Genomic DNA, 22,518 nt, shown 5'->3' on the forward strand with positions numbered 1-22,518 from the left:
ATTCCCATTTTTGATTTGGTATATAAAGTGTTGTTTTTATAAATGGAACTAATCATTCTTTTCGAAGAGTACAAAAACTTCATGAGATCTGCTCAGAACCTTAGCAACCATTGGGTGTATTTCAAAACTCTCATTTTTGTGTTGGTAAATTCGCAATTTATCTCATTTTTTACTACTTTGCCATGTTGGCCTATCAGTCTAATGTGAGAAGTTTTTGTGCAGTGCGTTTTATGACAACATGGTACAGGTTGAAAAACATGTCACGTTGAACAAGGTGATTATTATTATTGTTTTATAGTTGCTACAATCATCATTCATTATTTTATACATACGTATTCTTTAATTTTGAGATGTACTCTGACCCATTTGTGATCATGTATTAAGATCACAATTACCTTATGATCCATTTGTCATATGTACTTTGTACTACCATTTTTTGCATATGTATTTTTTTAATTTTAGAATGCACTCAGACCAAATGTGTGATTTCATTTTCTTTTTATGTCCACACTGTTTGATTTTTAAAATTAATATATAGTTGTTTGGTAAAACCTAACGCTACTACCCTACTCTAATACAATCATTCTAAACATTACTTTTCATTAAACACTCAAAAATCCCCGCGAAGTCGCGAAGTCGCGGGTCTTCAGCTATTTCAAATTTCTACTCAATCCATAATTGTACTAAATTCATAAATTATAATTTAGACATAATATATATACTAATTTATACAATTATTTTTTTGGATATGTATTTACGATTGATGATTTTATATTTAATTTGTCATTTCACAGAAAAAGAATTTTGTTCGACAGTGTTTTTCGAATTCAAGTTCTGTTAGGCGTAAGAGTACAACCCCAAATAACCTTCTTGCTGAAGACACACCAAGTCAACAAACATCTGATGCAGTTGCATCTCTCAAAATACCAAAGATTCAACCATTCTGATTTGATGCATTGTCAAATTTTTGCATAAATATAATGTGTGTTTTTTCAACACGCAATACTCATGCTACAATAAACGTGGTCTGATTGTGCAACCACACGAGGCAAATGCCTCAAACAAACTTTTTTATTTGTTTTTATGTTGCATTTCAATGACTACATTTCCTTCTAGATTTTTTATATAATAAATATGTTTTTGGTTCTCATTATTAATGCTTTTTGTATGTCTACAATAACTGTTTAAGTATTTTATACTATGTTCAACTTTTAATGTTTTTTTACAGATATATATGGTTTGTTTTAAATTTTATGTACATACATTGGATACAGAACAACTAACATAACTACTTACATTAAATACAATAATTATAAACATTTTTCTTTACAAACACTCACATAGTCCCGCGAATTCGCGAGTCCTCCACTAGTTGCGTTTAAAATAAAGTGCATGTATTCTCAGCCCAAAAATATATATTGCAAAAGCAATTAAAAAGGGAGCAAATGAAACTCACCTTAGCAACATATAAAGTCGTTCACCAAAATGTGACCGAAACTCGGATTACCAAATAACCGTAGATCTCAACGTATCAATATTGTGATTCAATATTTCAGAAAAGTACGTAGACGTAACGGAGATGATAAACACTAGGTTAAATATACCCCCGAACATTACCCATAACCTCCTTGGCAATAACCCATAATTTTCTTAGTTCTATCCCGCTCGAAAAATTATTTTGAAAGTGATACGCTCAAGACCTCGTCGTAGTATTTTATGTATAATAATAATAATAATAATAATAATAATAATAATAATAATAATAATAATAATAATAATATAAATATAATAAATAATACGGAGGAAAGAATTGGAAAGAAACTGGAAACCAGCTTGAGCTTTTATAGGATTCTGGCCTGCTACAGTACCCCATGCGATCGCACGAGTTTTCAGTATTTTTGCCATGCGATCGCATGGCCGCCTTATCTGTTTTTGTTTGCTAGTTCGTCGACATAAAATAGTGTTTAATGTAGCAAATAGTGTTTTATTGTAGCAAAGTCGTTTTCACTGTAGCACTGTAGCAAGTACAGTTTCACTGTAGCAAATAGTGTTTTACTGTAGCAAAGTCATTTTTACTGTAGCAAATAGTGTTTTACTGTAGGAAAGTCGTTTTTAGTTGTACATATATATATATATATATACATACATATAATTGTTCATGAATCGTCGAGAGTAGTCAAAGGTAATTTTATATATGAAACAGTTCTAAAATTTTGAGACTCAATCTAACAGACTTTGTTTAACGTGTCAAAATAAAAAAATCGTATAGAGAATTGGTTTAAATAAGTCGAAATTTTTCGGGTCATCACAGTTTAGCACATTGATATCATTGTTGGAACCTGCTACACGCCTACACCAAAATAGGCGTGTCATATCCACATATCATATGAAGCTACAACTTCGAGTATAATAGATGGGGTTTTTTTATGACCACTCATGAATTGTCCTTGCCATGCAACAGGACAATTCTTTCATTTCCAGTGCATGCAATCGATGCTTCCAAGCATTCCTCTAAAACCATGTTTTGCTTCGTGCGATTCATATAATCGTTGAATATCGTGTGCAGTTAGTTTTCGTACATATTCTTGTTGGTACAAATCAGTAATACACAAACAAAAGTTGTATAAACACATTAATGATGTTTGCTCACTCATATGAAAATATTCGTCAGACATATCACATGTTGTACCGTATGTCAATTGGCGTAACACAGATGGGCACTTTTGATATATTTTAAAACATTGACAACTAGTAGTGTCGGGTCTTTGTTTAAAAAAAAATCAAAGTGTGCAGGCAAACGATTAAGAGAGCATTCGGATATACCTTGTATGATACGTAGGAATAATTGCGAGCGCATTAAAAAACGTCTCTTAAATTTGTGAGGAGGAAACGTATGAGTTTCACAAAAATAGTCTCTCTATAGATTTCTTCCAGCACCTTCACAATCCCTATAAAGATACATAGATGGTGCTCGTGGGGGGTCTTTCACTTGGGCCTTCATCAGCTTCTCGATCTAGCTCTTCGGAGTACGCACCCATAACTTTTAATAATAAATCGTCATCGTTTGAAGAATTATCGGTAATAGCTAAATAAGCCTCCATATTTGATGTTTTGTTTAGAAAATTGAAAGAGTAAAAATGAGTGAAAGATAGAAATGTGAGTTGAAATTGTGTTTGATTATGTTGTATTTATATAGAAAAGTTTATCAATAAATATAATTTAAATTAAATTATAATTTAATACGGATATAAATATATCCTTTTGAATTGAACCACTATTTTACTTCCACGTTGCTAACCAAGGCTGTACACGCTCGAATTTGTCTCGTGCCTCATTCCAGCATGTCTCACCCAAAGATCCTGCAACACGCCTTGTTAGCCGCCTGCTACAGGCGTGTTAGTCAATTTTAAGCTCCAGCACCCATTGTTACAGATGGTCTAATGATCTTGGGATTTAAGCAGATATTAGAAATGACCCTATTCTGTAAGGAGCAATGCTGAAGATATCGGTTGAAAGGTCAAAGACTCTAAGCGTACTATCCCACTCACTTTCGTTCACCCCACGTCCCCACCTAAGTTTGTCGCGGTTGTTTGTATTTTTCACTTTTGACCCTTTTACTTTTTGTGTTTGTATTTTTCTCCTTTCCTTTTCTTTCCTTTTTAGTACGTGTTTGTATGGTAGTTTGTTCATGGACGTGGGCCTTTTTGGCTCCCATGTTTCTAACATCGACAAGTGTTTATTTATGATTTTCTATATGTTTTTAAAAATAATATACAGTAATAATAATAATAAATATACTCCGTAATAAATAAATAATAAATGTAACGTAAATATCATGGCTTTACCAGTATTATTCTTTTTCATGAATACATAGGACGTGACTTGTTATTTCACAGCTTCCAGCAACTCAACTTCCATATACTTGTATAGAAGTTTTATGACGAAAATATTTAGGGTTCTACATAAAACCTAAAAAAATTAGTATACAATTATAAATTCTACTAAAGTCATTCTCTATCGTAGTCCGGTTAAGAAACTTCTATTTTTTCACGTAAATATTACATTAGCACAAATCTTTTAAATTTATTTCATTAGCTTTTCATTAAACCCTTGCTATCTTTCACCAAATAGTACCCACAAAAATATCAACAAAATATAATATGTACAATATATAAAGCACAAATTACAAGTAAAATATTAGTGAGTCACATCTCCTCTATGGCAAGGGACGTCAAGGTAGTAACTTGCACATGGTTTCACGTTTCACTTCCTTTCTTTGTGACTAGTTTCGCACGCTACCTACCTTCATTAAGGAAGGTAGGAAATGACATAACCATCGGTCTAAAGTCAATATGTAACTTCGGTGTACAATAAATTCATGCGTGAAAGTAAATTAAAAACATTCATGCATAAGCTTCACACCATGTGGTCTTCGTAATAGAAGAGACATTTGGAGATAAGCTTGTGCTTGTTTAAATTAGTATTTCATAATATAATTTAATTGATGTTTCATATGACAACTTAACAAATACAAATACAATAAAATAAAAAGATAACAAAAAGAAAAAGAAAAAAAAAGTTGTATTAACATCATATAATTAAAAAAATGTGCACTTGATGTGTGTTACATGTATAAAACCTCTATTTACTTACTCCGTACTTTTTATGCGGGACAAACATCCTTTACTTTTTACATCCCACATTTGATATAACTAAAACAACTTACAAATTGAATAAACCCTAAAAATAAATAGAAGACTCAAATACTCACTTACATATATAGCTTATGGGGTCTGAATTTATGATACCAATCTCTATTCAAGATTTTGAGTTATAATAATTGTTTGAAAGAGACTTTTATTAACTTTCAGTTATGATTCCTAACTTATTTGAACTATTCTAATGAAGATCTCTACTTACTTTAATGATATATATATATATATATATATATATATATATATATATATATATATATATATATATATATATATATATATATATATATATATATATATATATATATATATATAAAAACTTATTTGAACTATTCCCTCTTTCCCCTTAATTGTCCCCGAAGAACATCTTAATCTCAAAAGTCAACTTTGAATCAAAAATACCTAAGGATTAAACGAGCATTGAATTCATGCTCAAACAATTAATAGTTATTCGAGCTCGAATTGGAGCATAATTTTGAAAGTTTAATCAAATTCGAATCAAGTTCGAGCCGAATAAACATTGAGTCTAGCCCAAAAATTTCTGACACTATTCCCGAGTCTAGCCCAAAAATTTCAGACACTCTATTCGACTCGCTTCTTTAAGAGTCATGCCCTTAAGACTCAATTCTTTAAGAGTGATGCCATTTAGACTCTTATTAGAGATATTCACTTATATATTTTGGTTTTTTTTTACATTCCGAAGTTCGTTATTTGATTGAGTTATTAACTTTGAAAATCTCCATTCTTCATCTTATACGAACATGTCATTCGACAAAAGAGAGGCCAAAACCTAACATCGTTTAGTGGTTGTAGCATAATTGAACTCCATAGAACTCCATAATCATATCCTATATACTAGCAAATACAAAAAATAAGTGAAACGCACTCGACACAAACAGCCGCATCGTTTGTTTCAACATATTCCAAAAAGTAGGCCAAAATTTCTAAAGAACGATCTTAATCCTAGTGTACGATGATCATGGCCATGGGCCCTACAAGTTCAATGGTCCACCTAGAAGTGAAACAACGAGTTGGACCACATTGCACACTAGAGTTTGTTTTGTAGCAAAAGAGAATAAACCATCAAGAATATACACAATATATGGCGCATATACAGGTTACGCAAGACATGGCAAAACTTGTACAGAGCAAGAAAAAAGTAATGCTCATGCTTAACACGCGCTTTGAGTATACCCACAATAGCTATTGTTTGCCATGTCATCACCACTTTTTGATTGATTACATAGCTGCATTGCCTTCAGGACATGATTATCGTCATGTATCTCAAAAGGGGTGCTGCATTTATGCCAGTAAAACAAGATTACGATTTATAAGTAATAAGGTTATGTGACCATATTAAGGCCGCAGCTTGTAGTCATAGAAACAAAATAAGTAAAATGTACTTACGTGTTAAAATCAAAATGGACTAGCTGCATATCTTCTGAAATTTCCACCTCTAATGTGGCATGAGGCCGAGTCTACAATTAGGAAATAGCAAGAACAAATTAATTACTAGTTCTATTTTCTTAGTAATGATTTTACATGATACGTAGTAATATTTTTACTCAATGTTAAAGTAATTACAGCATTGACCGAACAATTGTATGACCAGAATACCCTTAGTATAATGACAAATTAGAGGGAATCATTGTGGTCCAAAATCAATCTCATCAAAAGTATGCATTTGTGACAATGTGCAAACCAGTAATTCTATATTGTAAGTTTGTCGTATATTGCCGACATATGAAACATTCATAAATGGAACTTGTTCTTATTTTATTGGGAATTGCATCTTCTTTTAAACTATTTAGTGGAATTCAGGTTGTTTACCGTTCTATCATGATAAAAAGCTAAAAAAGAATATAATAAACATGGTCAGATAGATAGATATACCTGCACAAGAATAAAAGGCAAAGCCACACCAGCGGCCGGAGCATTTCCGGAACTATATAATTCCCGATTTCGTTGTATCAGATTCTGAAGACCTTCATACTTTGTAAAAGGAAAAAAAAAAAAACCAACTTAGTGGACAAAAGTATTGTCCTCATTCCATACACAAATTAAGATATACATTTTTTTAAAATGAAAAAATCGTCCTCACTTGATCTTGTAATTCTTGTAAATAAGCTGATTTCTTCTCAAACCTACTTTGTAAAGCAAGCCGGTCACTCTGATTTTTGAATCAACATGGATGTGAATTGTAAATGATAAAATAATATGATTATAAAAAAATAAAATTAAGAAAAAGCTATAAAATTATCTAGTATGAAAAGAAATATTTGTCAAATTGGATAATAGCTGAGTTTTCAATTTCATAATTAACCTTGAAGTTTAAAATAAAAAATATTCTAAGCTGATGGCTGACCTTTAGTTGTTGTATATTGTTAAAGAAAGAAAGGGGCAGACCCTTCCAATGTATATCCTTTTTATCTTTAAACATAATATCCATGGCCGTGAACACATTTAGTGCATCGTATACTCTTCGACGAATATTTTTCTCATCATATTGTTGCCGTGGTAACTGATTAAGTAGAACAAGAGACTAATGAATAAGCAAAAAAAAAAAATAGTTTTTATGCAATGTGTATTACCAAGGAGTACAGCATATCTAGTACATAAGTTTAAAGAAATGAACCTTGTTAGGAGCATGAATACCATTGACAGGTTTTGAAAATTCAGCTACTAGTTCATCTGCAACCTAAAATTAAACTTTAATGTTCAGCTTTGGCTATCATGATATGACTTTAAATCCGTAAGAAAGTTATAACGATTTACTTTAAATTCATCTAGTTTGATATACAGGACCAATAGACGTTACACATAACGATCTACACTAACTGAGTTGCAAACTGAAAATGTAAAAACAGGGCAATATAAAAGATGATAGATATGACCAAAAAGAAACATTGCCAATATAAGTAAAAATGAGAATAATATTATTATATTATATTCTATTCTACAATTAGTGAATGTAAAAGTTTATAAAGACTTAATTACTCGTACGGGAAGGTAAATCTGAATTTGGATCATACAATTAAATCCACTAACCTGACTATAGGTAGTTCTTCCCATCTTTTCTACTTTTTGGCACACTAAGAATACAAATAACAAAATAAATATAAATTAAAATGTAGTAATGAATAGTCATGGAAACCAAAAATGAGAATAGTGAAATGCTTGCTAAATAGTTTCAAGTGACACAAACAATTATTTGTAAATACTCAAATTCTTTCTCGAATGGCTATGCGTGTACCAAGTCGAATGGCTATGCGTGTACCAAGTCGTGTTATAATCGTATTTCGTCGTTTATGATTTTCAACTTTCCGGACACTTGGTCTAGAGCTGATTGTCGGGGAGTTTTCGAAGAGTATGGTGTTCTTACAGACGTGTATCTAGCTCGGAAGAGATTATCGAGTGGCCAAGGCTTCGGATACGTTAGATTCGAGGACATTCGCGATGATGAAAGCTTTTCTAAGGTCTTAAATACCATTCAAATAAACGGAAAGAGAATTCGAGCTTTCAAAGCGTTGGAGAGAAAGCAAGGGGCTACTAATCGTTCAGAGTGCTATGATGGAAAAAGCTCCTTCAACGCCGATAGTTATGTGGACTTCCCGGCTGCTCCATGGAACCAAGTTTCATCTAAACCAACTAATTGGGAGGAAAGATCTTATGCTGATAAGCTCACAGGTAACAATCAAGACTATAAGGAGTTTCAGTTTCCGGTGGCTAATCGCATCGAACTTAAGGTCGGTGGTAAAAATCTCGAGTTTAATCTTCCTGATTCATTGAACAATCATAAACTTGTTTTTAGTTATAGCAAAGAGAGTCTATCTTGGACCTTGATAGAAGTGGACTGTAAGTCCTTTGATATCGATGATAAACAAGGTCTACACAATGATGTCGAGTCTCAAGCTAAAGCTAATAACATATCGGAACAATCCTCCTGCCAAGAGGATTCGTACAACACCTCCGGCGATGTTTTGTTCGAGAAGTCAACCACAGGAGAAGAAAGGAGAAGAAAATCAGATCCCAGTTGACAACGACATCAAAAATCCGAACGTCGATAGTATTGGTATTGATTCGCCGGTAATGGCCTTTTCTCTGGTGTTATCTTATGATGATGGTATGAAGGTGGAGGCAACCCAAAAGTCGAGTGGTTCCAATGTAAGCTTTAATGACGAGAAATCAAAAGATGGTCATGTGGCTACTGAGGTTAATGATAGCACGAGTGCAGATGTTTCGAGGGTTGGAGAAATTAATAACAATTTTAATAATAATAATACAATGAAACCCAATGAAGAAAGTGACGTTCCAACAAACCCTTTTTCTCCTTGTGATGGTGGACTTGCTAATGAGGAGGAGCTCTCAATTGGGCCAGACCAAGATTCTGAAATGGTCAAACAAGCCTCAAATGGGATGGGCCTGGGTTCAGACGAATGTGATGCGGGTGATCCTAGCCCAATCGGAAGAGATTTTGATGATTTACATGACGTGTCCCCTTGTTTAACATATACCACGATAGCTCGTTTTCGTGTTAAGGGGAAAAAAGCTCATCCTTTGATTAAAAGTCATTTCATTAAACATGTGTGGGGTAGGAGAAATATGAAACGCAATCGGCTTCGGGATAAATTTCGATGGCAAGATAGATATCTTATCAAGAACGTGATGAAAGACTCGGAAGAGGATATCGATTGCTGCTCAGGCTGCTCTTCTTGCGCGTCTTCGGATTCGGAATCATAGTCTAATTAGCTGTTGTGTCGTGTTCTTTTAATATCCTCGTGATTGTGTGTTTCCTATAGCTTCGTGTTTGTTGGTTGTTTGTGCGTTTTTTTGGTGCGGTCGCTTGTAGCCTCGTGTCTTGTCTAGCTCCTTGCTAGTTTGTTTCGTTTCTTTATATTTTAATAAAACTTACTTGCCTTTCAAAAAAAAAAAAAAAAAAAATTCTTTCTCGATAAAATAACAAAAATACAAACTACAGACCTTTCAAGCTAAGCTTCCCGAGTCCTCTACCTTTTTTATCGCCTCGAGTTGCACGTTGACCTCGTTTCTTCTTTTTACTGTACATTAACACCCTCCATTTAATTACTAACTCATTAGGTACAAATATCTTACCCTCTAACCACACATATACCGTTTTATATTGTCACAACATTTATATACGTCAACAACATATGTGTTAGCTCCCTTCATTTTGTAAACGGTTAAACATATGAGGCGTTCCGTTACCCGGGAACTGGAGAGGGCGAGTATTTTTATCAAATGTACGTGGCCTAACCAGGTTATCCCGTTTCTGACTCTTTCCTCACCACCCCCAAGATGTACGCGGCCGAAAAATTGGGGTTTTGGGGCATCGGGGGCATTTGACCCCGGTTGCACCACTGTAGATCCACCTCGCTGCTAGTGAGGTTTGAACCTAAGAACCCTTGTACGAATACTAGGGGCCATCCGACCATGATAAGTTTATTTAAGCGACATCATAACAACCTATGCTGGACTTCTAACCTCATTTCCAATATTAGTAAATGCATTTATCACACTTTTTTATTTCATTGTACTGATTTATTGAACAATAATAATTATATATAATATATAATAAATATATATAACATAATTATTATTGATTAGGGTTTTATGCATATGAAAACTAAAATTTGGTTTTCTACGATAAGTTTATTTAATTTCCTTATGTAACCCAATTATTGCATAATTTTGAAACCCTAATCTTATTAATTCAGCAGTTATTTCATATGACTATAACAATTAGAAAATTTTATATTGAAGAGTTCATACCCAACAACAACACCACCTTGAGATTCAGCATCATCATCAGCATCATTAAACTTCGTGTCATTAATAGGAGTCATTACCGGAGTCTCGCTTCGGGTTGAAGGGGACCTGAAACTGCCACTTGTGGATACAGATTGACCCGAAGCTGTGGTGCCCCGAGAACGGGTCGACCCGCCACTACCTCTACGTTTAGAAACATGTGATGATGGGATTTTATCACCCAAATCTTGTTGTTTATTATTCATCGACAATCGACAATTATCGAATTGGGAAGTTAACCTAGATGATAAACTGACAGAATATAATTTTGGTTACGAGGGAACACAAAACAGGATTTATATTTGTAGTTATATATTTTTGGATTTTTTATTGGATTTTCTAAAGACTGTTTAATGGCTATTAGACCTATTCTAACAGTGCGTCAAACGTCAGATCACGTATTATTATTATTATTATTATTATTATTATTATTATTATTATTATTATATAACTAATAGACAAAATTTGTCAAATTTATTATGAATAGCACTATCCAATTTTTCATTTTTTACAAATCAACCCCCTAACTTTCATTAAAATATAAATCGAACCCACTACTTTATACCTATATTATAAATTAGAGTTAATTACACTGATGGTCCCTGTGGTCTTGGTTAAATTACGCCGCTAGTCCCTAACTCTTAAAAATTATATGCTTCGTCCTTGTGGTTTTAAGTCTAAATGGCGGTGGTCCCTGTGGTCTTGATTAAATTACGTTGGTAGTCCCTAACTCTTGAAAATTATATGTTTCGTCCATGTGGTTTTAAGTCCAAACGGCGGTGGTCCTTGTAGTCTTGGTTAAAATTGGAGTAAGAAATAAGGGAATTGAAAAAGAATCAAATTTAGACTTTAGGTGTTGATCATAATCTCATCACGATTGTTGGTGCTACTAGCAAATATCAATTTAGCCTTCGGTATTCCATATACTTTTGAATTCATGTAATGCTCTATTGAAGTTGTGAAAGATTTGACACTAGATATGCTTGTTATTAGAGTTTATGTCCAACTTAAGTCGAACATGTAACAAACATATATGAATACGATTGAGATGTCAAAGTTTAATCTAAAAATGTGTATACAAAGGGGCTGTGTCATGTATGTTTCGAAGGGGCTGCATGTGGGCTATCTTAGGGCCAGTGCTTGTGTTTTTTTTCTCTTATGATCATGTATGTTTCTCTTTTTACAGTTTTTAGTGGTATATAGTTGTTTTGCTTTTAAAAAAATAATAAATAAAAAAAATGTGTATACAAAAGATAAAAGTTGTATTTACAACTATACAAAAAGAAAAAATTGTATTTATTCGGTATATAGTGTTTAAAAATAAAGAGTACGTGTTTAAATTACATTTACGTGTTTAAATTACATTTTTAGACATGATGTGATCATCACGTGTTTCCATGTAACAGAGACATTTGACGGATCGGAAGTTTAAAAAATGACCACCGCCGTTTTGACTTAAAACCACAGGGATGTAGCATATAATTTTTAAGAGTTAGGGACTAGCGACGTAATTTAACCAAGACCACAGGGACCACCGCCGTTTGGACTTAAAACCACAGGGACGAAGCATACAATTTTTAAGAGTTAGGGATCAGTGACGTAATTTGACCAAGATCACAAGGACCATCGGTGTAATTAACTCTATAAATTATTATTTATCCCATCACTAACACCAAAAACACCCACCACGCTTTACCGGCTTCTACACTGTGCTCAAACAGTAGGACCCACATAGGCCACTACTGTGCTACATTTTTTTTTTGTCTCCAACGATAAAAGAAGCAACTTTCTTAAAAGGAACAACCCTTCAATGCTATCAAAAGATGTCTAAAAATAATTTTTTTTACAAAATAGATCAACTAACTTTAACGATAAAAGAAGCAACTTTCGCAAAAGGAACAACCCTTCAATGTTAGATGTCGAAAAAAATTCTTTTTTACAAAATAGATCCACAAAAGGAAAGACTTTTTTTTTAACACCCATTCAAAATAGAGCCCCCGGCGCGAAGCGAGGGCTCCACAACTAGTTAAAACTGACGGATTTAATGGGTCATCAGTTTTCGTCAGTAGGGGCGTCAGTTGAGTCATTAACGTAAAAAAAAAATTACTTTTGCCTTCAACCAATCAGATTTTTTTCTAATTTAATATATATATATATATATATATATATATATATATATATATATATATATATATATATATATATATATATATATATATTTATAATTAATTTATTTTTTCTCACCCAATTTATACTCAAATTTTTTTTACCAGATCACCCTTTCTAATATTTAACACAAAAATTGACATGACGGTTAGACTTTTCCTAACTTCGGTGATGTCAGAGTCAAATTGTGCACTTTTTGGTGAAAACTGGTTTTTTGACAGTGACTGTATTAGACTCTCGTTAACCCAAAATGTCAAGTTTTTGTGTCAAATATTTGGAGGATGATGTGGTAAAATATAATTGGAAATTATATATAAAAAATAGATAAATAACAAATATATACACTCTCTCTCTCAAGGTAATTGGTCCATTCACTCCCTCACGCTCCCTCTCTCTTCCATCAAGTAATCGACTCACGCCTGGTTCCGTCACTTTTTGACGCTGCGATGGAGGCGTCAGAATCCGTTACTCGTCGCTAGCTCATTTGACGGGCTCGATTTTACGCCGCGACAGAATTAGTCTTTTAAAATGTCAGAAACTGACACTGCCTAATTACATGCAGTTTGCACTTTTTGGCCAAAAAGTGCATAACTGCCCGTGATATCATGCCCGTGATATCACATGCACCATTAGGAATGGCCTTAACAATTTTGTAGTTATATACTTGGATTTTTCGATAGAGATAGCCAGGGGCGGAGGGAGGGGGGGTCAAGTGGGGTCAGCCGCCCCCGACGATTTCGAAATTTTAGTGTAAATTTTTTCGATTTTTCGATTTTGCCCCAGGTGGAAATTTGTTTTTTTTGCCCCAAACCCTTCATATTTTGCCCCAAAATCTTCAAATTTTGCCCTAAAACCTTCGTATTTTGCTCAAAAGCCTCTAAATTTTGCTCAATAAAAATCTATATTTTGCCCCAAAACCTCTATATTTTGTCAAAAAAAAAAATTTCTTACGTTTTAATTTTTTTTTTGCCCGCGGTGAAATTTTTTTCTGGATCCGCCACTGGAGATAGCTATCTTTAATGTTAGACCATTTATGACCTTGTGGTGACGTCAATTTTTTTAATTAAAAAGTGAAATTTACTTGTAACATGGCATCCATTAACTTATTTTTCCTCTTTTTAAAAAAATGTATTTTAAATACAAATTAACAAGATAAATAAATCATCAATCATCTGATCTGATTTATACAAAATCAAATTTGATAAACCAAAATTAACAAATCATTTAAACAAATAAACACTAATATGATATCAAATTTAACATCAGTTACTAAATTACTTTAAATTTTATAATTGTACTTGTAACCTTAAAGATAGTAACGTAACCATGTCTAGCAAAGTTGGTCATTCAAACATAATATATAATCATACATTCAGGTCTCTAAACTTGTATAAAACATTGAGATCACTCCATGGGGTGTTACATAGCTCATCGACATTAACTTCGTATTGTTCCCCGGTTGTAAGGATCTTGACGCTGACCATACCTCTTTGCCACTCTGAGCTTCCTACAAGTATCAATCTCTGTGCGTTTATTTGTGCTGCTCGCTTAAACACCCTGAGATGTATACAAACAAAGGTTATATACAACTCAAAATCCCATAAGTGTGGCCAATATCTACCCCTTCACGTATTAATGTGGGCTATGTTTTTGTCTATCATGGCCCACCAGACCCATTATTACATTTAAAAGTTTTTACAGACCAACCAGACCCAACCTGCACCAAGACATTTTAACCGACTCCTGAATTGACCCGTTTAGCAAACCTGTCAGACCCGTCCAATTTGACACCTCTATAGTAGAATGACATATTAAAACTACTGCTTACCATTTCAGTGGTTTGTTTTCCAAAACCTGATCAACATACAGGCCCTTCTCTATAAGGGCTTTAGTAACTATGGCAGCTGCGCCTTGAAGATCTGGATCGAGCGAGCAGACAATGTTTTCCATTTCAAGAGGAAGTTTCGGTAAGAGTTGTAACTCCTTCACCAGCTGTTAGTTATCAACAATTATATAAACCAATAAGTTGTTAATGTTATTTGCCATAAGACTATAAAAGAAGCAATTTATGCGTAGGATATGTCATATGATATAGAAAACGGTTCCTGAATTTACAGACTCACTTCAATAATGACTGCATCACCCAAGCCAAAGCCACAGGCGGGTTTATCATCACCCCCGTAAGTAGAAAGCAAACGATCATAACGCCCACCACCACAAATTGAACGCAGCTTACCTTTTCTATCAAAACCCTGAACATATATCAGAATATTGCATGTAGAGTGATTAGTGTAACAAGAATTCATAAAGACCACAATTTACTTCAAATTTTCTCATCGTATTTTATTTATCTTTATGAGCACATAGAAATTAATCAATCTGACCTCGAATACAATCCCAGTATAATAAGTGAGGCCCCGAACAACAGACGCATCAAACTGAATCCAATCAGAATAACCATAATTTTCAGCAAGTGTAAATAGCTGTTTTAGTTCACTCACTGCTTCCCCCCCTTCACCTCCTAGTTTCTCTGCGGAAACAAAAACAATAATAAATAATAAATTAATCAACTAGAAAATATATACCAATATATTATATGTATGCTACGAAACCCCAAAGAAAAGAAGAGACCACGATTTCAAATAGAGTGTAGAGTTTTAAGCATGTAGCAACTTTAACAATTTAAATGTCATTAATCAGTCTACCATATACTTTCGATAAACTTTGATCCTTAAAAAGAGACAAATGGATTTACTTAGATCAACTACACTCCTTTACTAGGACCGTATTTATCAATAATATTGTTGAAAACCAAAACGTAATTTCAACTTGTGCATTTATTATACTAGCTAACGGGTTAAATTGGGTCGGTTTGGGTAACAGATTAAAATTGTTTTGGGTTAGAATGGGTCATGGATCAAACGGGTCATATTTTTAAATGGGTCGGATAGGAGAACATGTCGAAATGGGTCAAATGAGTCCAAATGGGCCTTGTACTTTTACATTTGATTTTTATATTTATGATTAGGTTATACGTTTATATTTACGTTTTGCATTTATAATTTTACATTTGATTTTTACATTTATGATTACGCTTGACGGATGAAACTTGTTATGATCTTTTATGCTTGACCCATTCACTAGACCCATTAGACCTATCCATATTTATTGAGCTTTATGAATTAATACCCACTTGACTTGTTCATTTATATTTTATATAGGACCCAATAGGTTGGAGGGAAACACATTGTACCTTTTTTAAAGTTTTGGTTTACATTGCGAGACCTAATTTTTCTCAAGACCTATTTGACCCGAAAGCTTGACCCAATTTGAGAGTTAAGTGTCAATTGCCGGGCATAGCATTTATCAAAGTTTTCATAACATATTCGTTAAGTGAATTAAACCTTCCAACTTCGTCAAAGACTTCATGGAAAGAACTTGCAGCAAATCCTCAATAGCCACAGTTGATAAGTCAACCAACTCCAGCTCTTTCTTGGTCTCTTCCAAGGGTATTTTCGCCATCTTTATATCAACAAAATTCATAATACATCATTTAACATAATCCATACAAGAGAAGGTGTAGCGTAGTGTAATGTAGTGTAGATACTGCACAATATGCACACAAGAAAAAATGATATGGTAGACTAATTAATCATTCCTATGAAGTCACAATATTTAATGGACACCGCAAGTATGTGTCGAATTTAGATTAGCTTTCGACACAGATGATCCACTAACCTTATCTATAATACTGAAAGCTTTTGCAAACGAAGTTTCAGGTACAGAATACAAGCTCAGCACTTCCTGTAGAACCTGTGCTGACACAAACAGATCAACTTAATAACATTGGTTACAATGTTAGAGCCTGTACTACAATCAACTTTTGAAAAGTTCCACAGGAAGCTATGTTAAATTTCAACGAACTAATAAAATATCTTCAAGTACTATGAAAAAATAATTAAGATAAATGCAAACCTTTCGGCTAGATATCTTGATCACAACATCTTTTGCAGTTATCCCAATTCGCTTGAAAAATGTAACAATGGAATAGATGAGCGCAGCCTCTCCCTATTATAATACAACAAATACTTAAGCTTATTTTACACTCCAATACATAAGGTTGCAAGACTATGTACGTACTCGTGGTGTACTCGTCAACTCGAAGAGTACGCTCAGATGTTGACCAAGTTTGACTTGTACCGTTTTGACTCAATATTGACCAATCATGACTGAATATCCCGGGTAATCCCGGGTAATAAATGATAAAAGAAATAACAAGAACATACGGATACACCAGGCACACCAATAATATCCATGTTCCATTGATAGTGTTCACGACGCCTTCCCCTGGTCGTATTCTCGTACCGCCAGCATTGTCCCACACAAAACCATTTTATCGGAAAATTTAAAGATTGTCTGAACATAAAAAAAACACGTACATCAAATTCTGACATCCTTACCAGAATACACAAATCACAAAATACTAAATAATTAACCATAAAACACTGGACAAAGAAGTACCCTTTCTGTAAGACAAGCCTAGCTAAAGAAGGAGTAAGCTATGGCCTCAACGCAACTCGTCGATTTCCTTTATCCTCAAAATAATAAAGCTGCATTGCATTTCACATTGTAAATATGAAACTGCATGCTTCTAACATGTCAAGAATCTGTTATATATACACAACAAGAACGAAAAAGTTACTAAACCTGATCCCTTGTTTCCTCCCCGCCAGCTTTTCTTATATAAAGAGCTTCGTTTTCTAGTAACGGAAAATCGACCTCTTCAAATCTAAACATACGTGAAACCTAATATTCAATATTCAAAATTGCAAACCATTTTAGACGCAGTATGTCTCAATATATCAAACAAGTGAAACACATAATTCAATTCATTATAACAAATTGATGTGCTTTCTGTACGTATAACATAACGTGAGAAGTGCAACAAGAACATGAGAATTAATTGATTTAAAAAAAAAAAAAAAAATTCAACCAACCTCTTTGAAGTTATTGAAGAGCCAATTACGAAGACGAATATCTTCAGGAGGGAAATCTCGGGTGCTTTTTGGGGGATTTACGTCTATTTTTTGTTGCTGTTGTGCGCAATCGACGGGCGGTGATGAAAGTGAAGCTGTGGTGCCACCAGAACGGGTCGACCCGCCATTACCTCCAAAATCTGGTAGTTGTTTATTCGCCATTGAGAATTATCGAATTGGAGAGTTAACCTAGCTAGATGATAAACTGACAGAGTATATAGGTTTAGGTTTGGTTTGGTTAATATAAGCAAAAAAAAAATAAAAAATAAATAAATAAAAAAGGATTTATATATGCATTTCACGAAAATATCGATCGACGCATATATATATATATATATATATATATATATACATTGGGATTTCTTTCTTCATCTAATTAGGAAGACAAAATTTCATTCCTCGTCCCTGAACTTAACATCGACTTTGACTCCCGGTCCTTTTTCTTTTTTTTGTGCAATCCGAGTCCCCAAACTATGAAAAGGGTACAGCCCTCGTCCCCCCGTCTACTTTCTGTCAAAACCTACCGTTACCCCTTATCACGTGCATGTCATGTGAGGGCATTTTTGTCATTGTATTCTCTTCTTCTATCATAAAAACCCCCAAAACTTCACCTCACTCTTTATTCCTCGTCCCCAAATTAGGGTTCCATCTTTCCAAAAAACTACCTGTTCATCTTTCTAAAAAGCGAGCACGCAGGTCGTCAACAAACACATCAAATAACGATGGTTTATTGTAATTGCGGTATACTTGCAGCTCAACGAACGTCAACAACACGAAAGAATCCAGATAGGCGTTTCTTCAGATGTCGAAATCAGGTTCTTCTTTTTGACTAATTTTATTTTAATTTTAGTTCTGATTTTGATGTCGAATCCAGAAATGAGGTTTGATTAAATGCTTTGTAATCTGTTATATTTGCAGTTTTCAGATTGTGGTTTCTTTTGTTGGATTGATCCACCTACTAGGGCTGACGCTATCGGGGATGAGCCACAACAAGATTTGCTTCAATTGGAAAAGCAAAAAACAAGAAGACTAAAGTGGATTATTTTTCTTCATTGGGTTGGAATTATATTGTACTTTATTGTATTTTAAGTTGTCAATGGTGTTGTTTGGGATTGTAAAATGTTGGTAATGTATGCTGAAGTACTGTATGTGCCAATGTTGTGTTTTAACATCAATAAAAATCAATGTTTTGATTCCCTCATTGTGTTTGCAAAATAACATCAATTAGCAAGAGAAATAACATCTAATTTAGCTAATGACAAGTACCACATAACAAGTACCAATTTACCAAAAGACAAGTACTAATTAAAGCAATTCATTGTTCGTTACAAAAGTACCAAATTACCAAAAGACAATACACTAGATTGTTCATTACATTAACACCAAATACCAAATAACATTGTTCTAAAGACAAGTAACACAAACCAAAAGACAATAAACAGAATCACATTCAAGGACCACCATTTCCAGTTTTTGCTTTCTTCTTGCTACCTTTACCACTTGATTGCTTGTTGGCACCTTTACCACTTGCTTGCTTTCTTTTCAACCCTTCACCTCTAGTTGGGCAACCCCTTACATTATGACCATATATTCCACACCTTGAACATTTAATACTTGTACCCTTCTTTGACAGCTTTCCTTTATTAACCATGTCATCTTTTTCTTCAAGTGATTTCCTCCTGTTCTTCTTAGGACGACCTGCAGTTGGAATTTTTTTTGGACATACCAAAGTTGTTGGTACTGGAGACTTGACCCACTCAGATTTGCCTTTCACAGGGTTAATGGTATGTGAATAAGTTTGTTCCCAAGTAGATAACCAATAAACAGGATGAACATTTGACTCTAAAACAACATCTTGACTATAAACAGACATGTTCAACATTGCAGCTACTGCATGCTTACAAGGCATGCCTGTAAGCTCCCATTTTCTACAGCTGCAAGTTCTCAAAGTCATGTCAACCACACATTGGTCATGATGATGACCATTCACCTGATACTTATCATCCCCATTCCAAATAACATCACATTTCATTGCTTCTTTCTTTATGTTGTCAAACATCTTAGTGGCAGCTGGTGTAAGTGGCCCTTTAGACTTTGAGATTGTTGTTCTAACATTAGCAATTCTTTTCATCAAATATGTTCTGATATACTCCAAAGCAGTAATGATTGGCTTGTCTCTAGCCTCACATAGCCATCTATTTAGCACTTCACAATGATTGTTTAACAATATGTCTGAATGTGCACGCCCTATGGGACAGTATATTTAAAACTTTAATAAAATGCAACTGTAAATGGTACCAAACTATGAATTTAAAGGAAATAAAGACCAATTTTACCTGTAAAATGACTTCTTGCCCATTGTGCAGGTTGTATTTTAGAAAGATACAGATGTGCAGGTTCACTAAAATCTTTAAACTCAGCCATTCTCCTTTCAAACTGAGGTACAGTGGTGGCACTTGCACAAGCCCACAAATGATTCTTATATGCAACCCCACTCCAATACTTCTTCATATTCTGTTGAATGTGCCTCAAACAGAATCTATGTTCAGCCACAGGAAAAACTTTACCAACAGCAGCTATTAGTCCCTGTAACCACAGTATAACCATAGTATATAAATTAGACATTAAAAACTAAGTAATATATGACATAAATTAGACATGGTATTAATGGTACCTTCTGCCTATCACTTATGAAAGTGAAATTGGACATCTCAGTCAAATCCAAGTCTCTAGCCAATAATTCAAGAAACCACAACCATGAACTGTAGCATTCTGATTCCACAATTGCATAAGCAAGAGGGTATATTCCATTATTGGAGTCAAGACCAACAGCTGTTAACATAAAACCACTAGCTGGTTCTTTCATAAAAGCTCCATCCAAACCAAGAAGATCTCTTCCAATAGCATTAAAACCTCTTTTCAATGGACCCAAACATATGTAAATCCTTTTGAACACTCTTGTCATTGATGATGGTGTATCACAATCTTCTACCTCAAGCTTAACAGTGCTACCAGGGTTAGACCTTCTCAGTTCAAGTATATAATCTCTTAGTTCTCCATATTGATCCATGTAGCTTCCCTTTATCAATTGTCTGGCTTTTTGAAGTGCCCTAAAAGCTTTATGTGGATGTATTTTGACCTCCAAATCCTTCTCTAATTGGGCTTTCACTGCTTTCACTGGGATTTCTGGGTTTGTTTGTAAATGATCAACCAACTGTTTAGAAAGTAATTTTGATGTACATTGCCTAATGATTCTTGATTCAAAACAATCATGCCGATCTCTGTATGTTTTAACCACCCATGTATCTGCATTAGGTTCCTTGGACACATGTAAAACCCAGTCACATTCAATGTGCTTTGCCCTATGATGTGATTTTTTATTCTTATCTTTATTGGGTGTAGTGGGTGTATTTGTCTTTTTCCCTTTATTTCCCACCTTTAATTTGGTCCCACTAGTCTCACCTACCTTCGCATCTTTTGAAGTTTGACCAGACTCTTTCCAAACAACACCCTCACACCTTGCCCTCACTCTAATCTTGTCATTTTTCACTATTACCAGATTCCTTCTACTCTCAACTGCATGCAAATTTATTGCTTCTGTAACCTCTGCCTTAGTTCCAAACTCTTGACCATGAATGAACCTAATAGTACCAACTCCAATTGGTCTTTCCTGCTCTTGTGCCTTCAATTGTTTAATTTTTTTTTCCTCATAAAACCAGGGTCATCCTCATCACCAATATCACTATCAAATTGATCAATACCAAAAACTTCATTATCAACATAGTCATCCTTTTGTGCTTCAGTAGGTTGTTTGGTTGAATTTCCCATGTATTCAACATCAATATCAATATTGTTTACAAATTCTCTCATGTCAACAAACTCATCAAATATATCATTCTCTTCATCTACAATAAACTCAGCATCATCTTCATCATCATCATTATCACTTTCAATTAATGCCTCAGGCTGATCATCTTCAACACCTTCTTCACTAACTACTGGAGCTTCACTAGAAAGGACCACTGGTTCATCATCTTCAACATTATTAGCTTCATCCCTAATTACTGAAACTTCACATGCAGGGTCCAATGGAACTTCACTAACTACTGGAACTTCACTAGATAGCACCAATGGTTCATCATCTTCAACATTATTAGCTTCATCCATTACTACTGGAACTTCACATGCAGGGACCAATGGAACTTCACTAACTGTTACTTCAGCTCCTTCTACAACTAGCTTCTTAGCAACTTTGCCTTTTTTACCTTTTGGTTTTTTCTTAACTGTTATTTCCTCTTCCTCAACTATCTCCTTTAGCACAAATTTACTTCTACCAGCTGGACTAACAAACTCAGGCACAATCACCTTTGGGTTGAGTTCATGTTCTGTGTAAACAGACATTTCCACAACCCTATTCTTCTTCCTACTTTCTTTGACATATTTAAGCATATTTCTAACATCATCATCTGAACCTAATGGTTCTAAACCAAAATCAAGGTCACTACCAGGCCTAAGAAAGTGATATACTATCACCTTGAAACCATCATATCCCAAGTCCTGAATGAGATGGTCAAGCTCATGTATTGAAAACATATCCATGTCAATAAAATCAATGTAACTTACTTTCCCATTCACATATTCCCTTCCTGGAGCATCAGTAAACTCTCCACCATGATGAATCTTTAGTGTAAACAGTAAATCATCACACCCTGTTACGAATAAAACACAAAATAAAATGTAAAAAATTAGGGTTTAAAATGATATCGAGTGTGAAA

General features: G+C 34.2%; 2 protein-coding genes and 1 pseudogene across 5 annotated transcripts; all 3 read right to left on the reverse strand.

Moving 5' to 3' along the window:
* Positions 1-5,569: 5,569 nt before the first annotated feature.
* On the reverse strand, positions 5,570-10,814 carry LOC139896045 (transcription factor-like protein DPB). Of its 4 annotated transcripts, none has more exons than XM_071878624.1 (9): positions 10,506-10,814; positions 9,726-9,772; positions 7,764-7,807; positions 7,351-7,413; positions 7,081-7,236; positions 6,817-6,885; positions 6,609-6,707; positions 6,123-6,193; positions 5,570-6,011 (listed from the first exon to the last, which is right to left on the reverse strand). In XM_071878624.1, the coding sequence occupies exons 1-9, from the start codon at positions 10,745-10,747 to the stop codon at positions 5,888-5,890; spliced, it is 915 nt and encodes a 304-aa protein (XP_071734725.1). In that variant the 5' UTR covers positions 10,748-10,814; the 3' UTR covers positions 5,570-5,887. The 4 variants fall into 4 exon arrangements, with proteins under 4 accessions (XP_071734725.1, XP_071734724.1, XP_071734728.1 ...); XM_071878623.1 differs by having other exon boundaries at positions 9,696-9,772; XM_071878625.1 differs by having other exon boundaries at positions 5,909-6,011; positions 6,119-6,193; positions 9,696-9,772.
* Positions 10,815-14,071: 3,257 nt separating this feature from the next.
* On the reverse strand, positions 14,072-17,910 carry LOC139899933 (histidine--tRNA ligase, chloroplastic/mitochondrial-like; annotated as a pseudogene).
* A 1,283-nt stretch (positions 17,911-19,193) lies between these two features.
* On the reverse strand, positions 19,194-21,788 carry LOC139899934 (uncharacterized). The gene is made up of 3 exons (XM_071882758.1): positions 20,418-21,788; positions 20,080-20,329; positions 19,194-19,990 (listed from the first exon to the last, which is right to left on the reverse strand). Exons 1-3 carry the CDS (start codon positions 20,811-20,813, stop codon positions 19,194-19,196), a joined length of 1,443 nt encoding a protein of 480 aa, XP_071738859.1. The 5' UTR covers positions 20,814-21,788.
* Between the last annotated feature and the right edge of the window lie 730 nt (positions 21,789-22,518).

This window comes from Rutidosis leptorrhynchoides, chromosome 3, assembly GCF_046630445.1.
Source record: "Rutidosis leptorrhynchoides isolate AG116_Rl617_1_P2 chromosome 3, CSIRO_AGI_Rlap_v1, whole genome shotgun sequence".
NCBI classification, from domain to species: Eukaryota; Viridiplantae; Streptophyta; class Magnoliopsida; order Asterales; family Asteraceae; genus Rutidosis; species Rutidosis leptorrhynchoides.

Excerpts from the sequence above, each read along its gene's own strand:
- LOC139896045 (XM_071878623.1), bottom strand. The coding sequence starts at position 10,747 with ATGAATAATAAACAACAAGATTTGGGTGATAAAATCCCATCATCACAT. Across the intron at positions 6,886-7,080 it reads ACAATATACAACAACTAAAG|AGTGACCGGCTTGCTTTACA; the intron begins GTCAGCCATCAG and ends TTCAAAAATCAG. Across the intron at positions 6,708-6,816 it reads TACAAGAATTACAAGATCAA|TATGAAGGTCTTCAGAATCT; the intron begins GTGAGGACGATT and ends CCTTTTACAAAG.
- LOC139899934 (XM_071882758.1), bottom strand. The coding sequence starts at position 20,813 with ATGGATCAATATGGAGAACTAAGAGATTATATACTTGAACTGAGAAGG. Across the intron at positions 20,330-20,417 it reads TCATAAGTGATAGGCAGAAG|GGACTAATAGCTGCTGTTGG; the intron begins GTACCATTAATA and ends CTGTGGTTACAG. Across the intron at positions 19,991-20,079 it reads GGCAAGAAGTCATTTTACAG|GGCGTGCACATTCAGACATA; the intron begins GTAAAATTGGTC and ends ACTGTCCCATAG.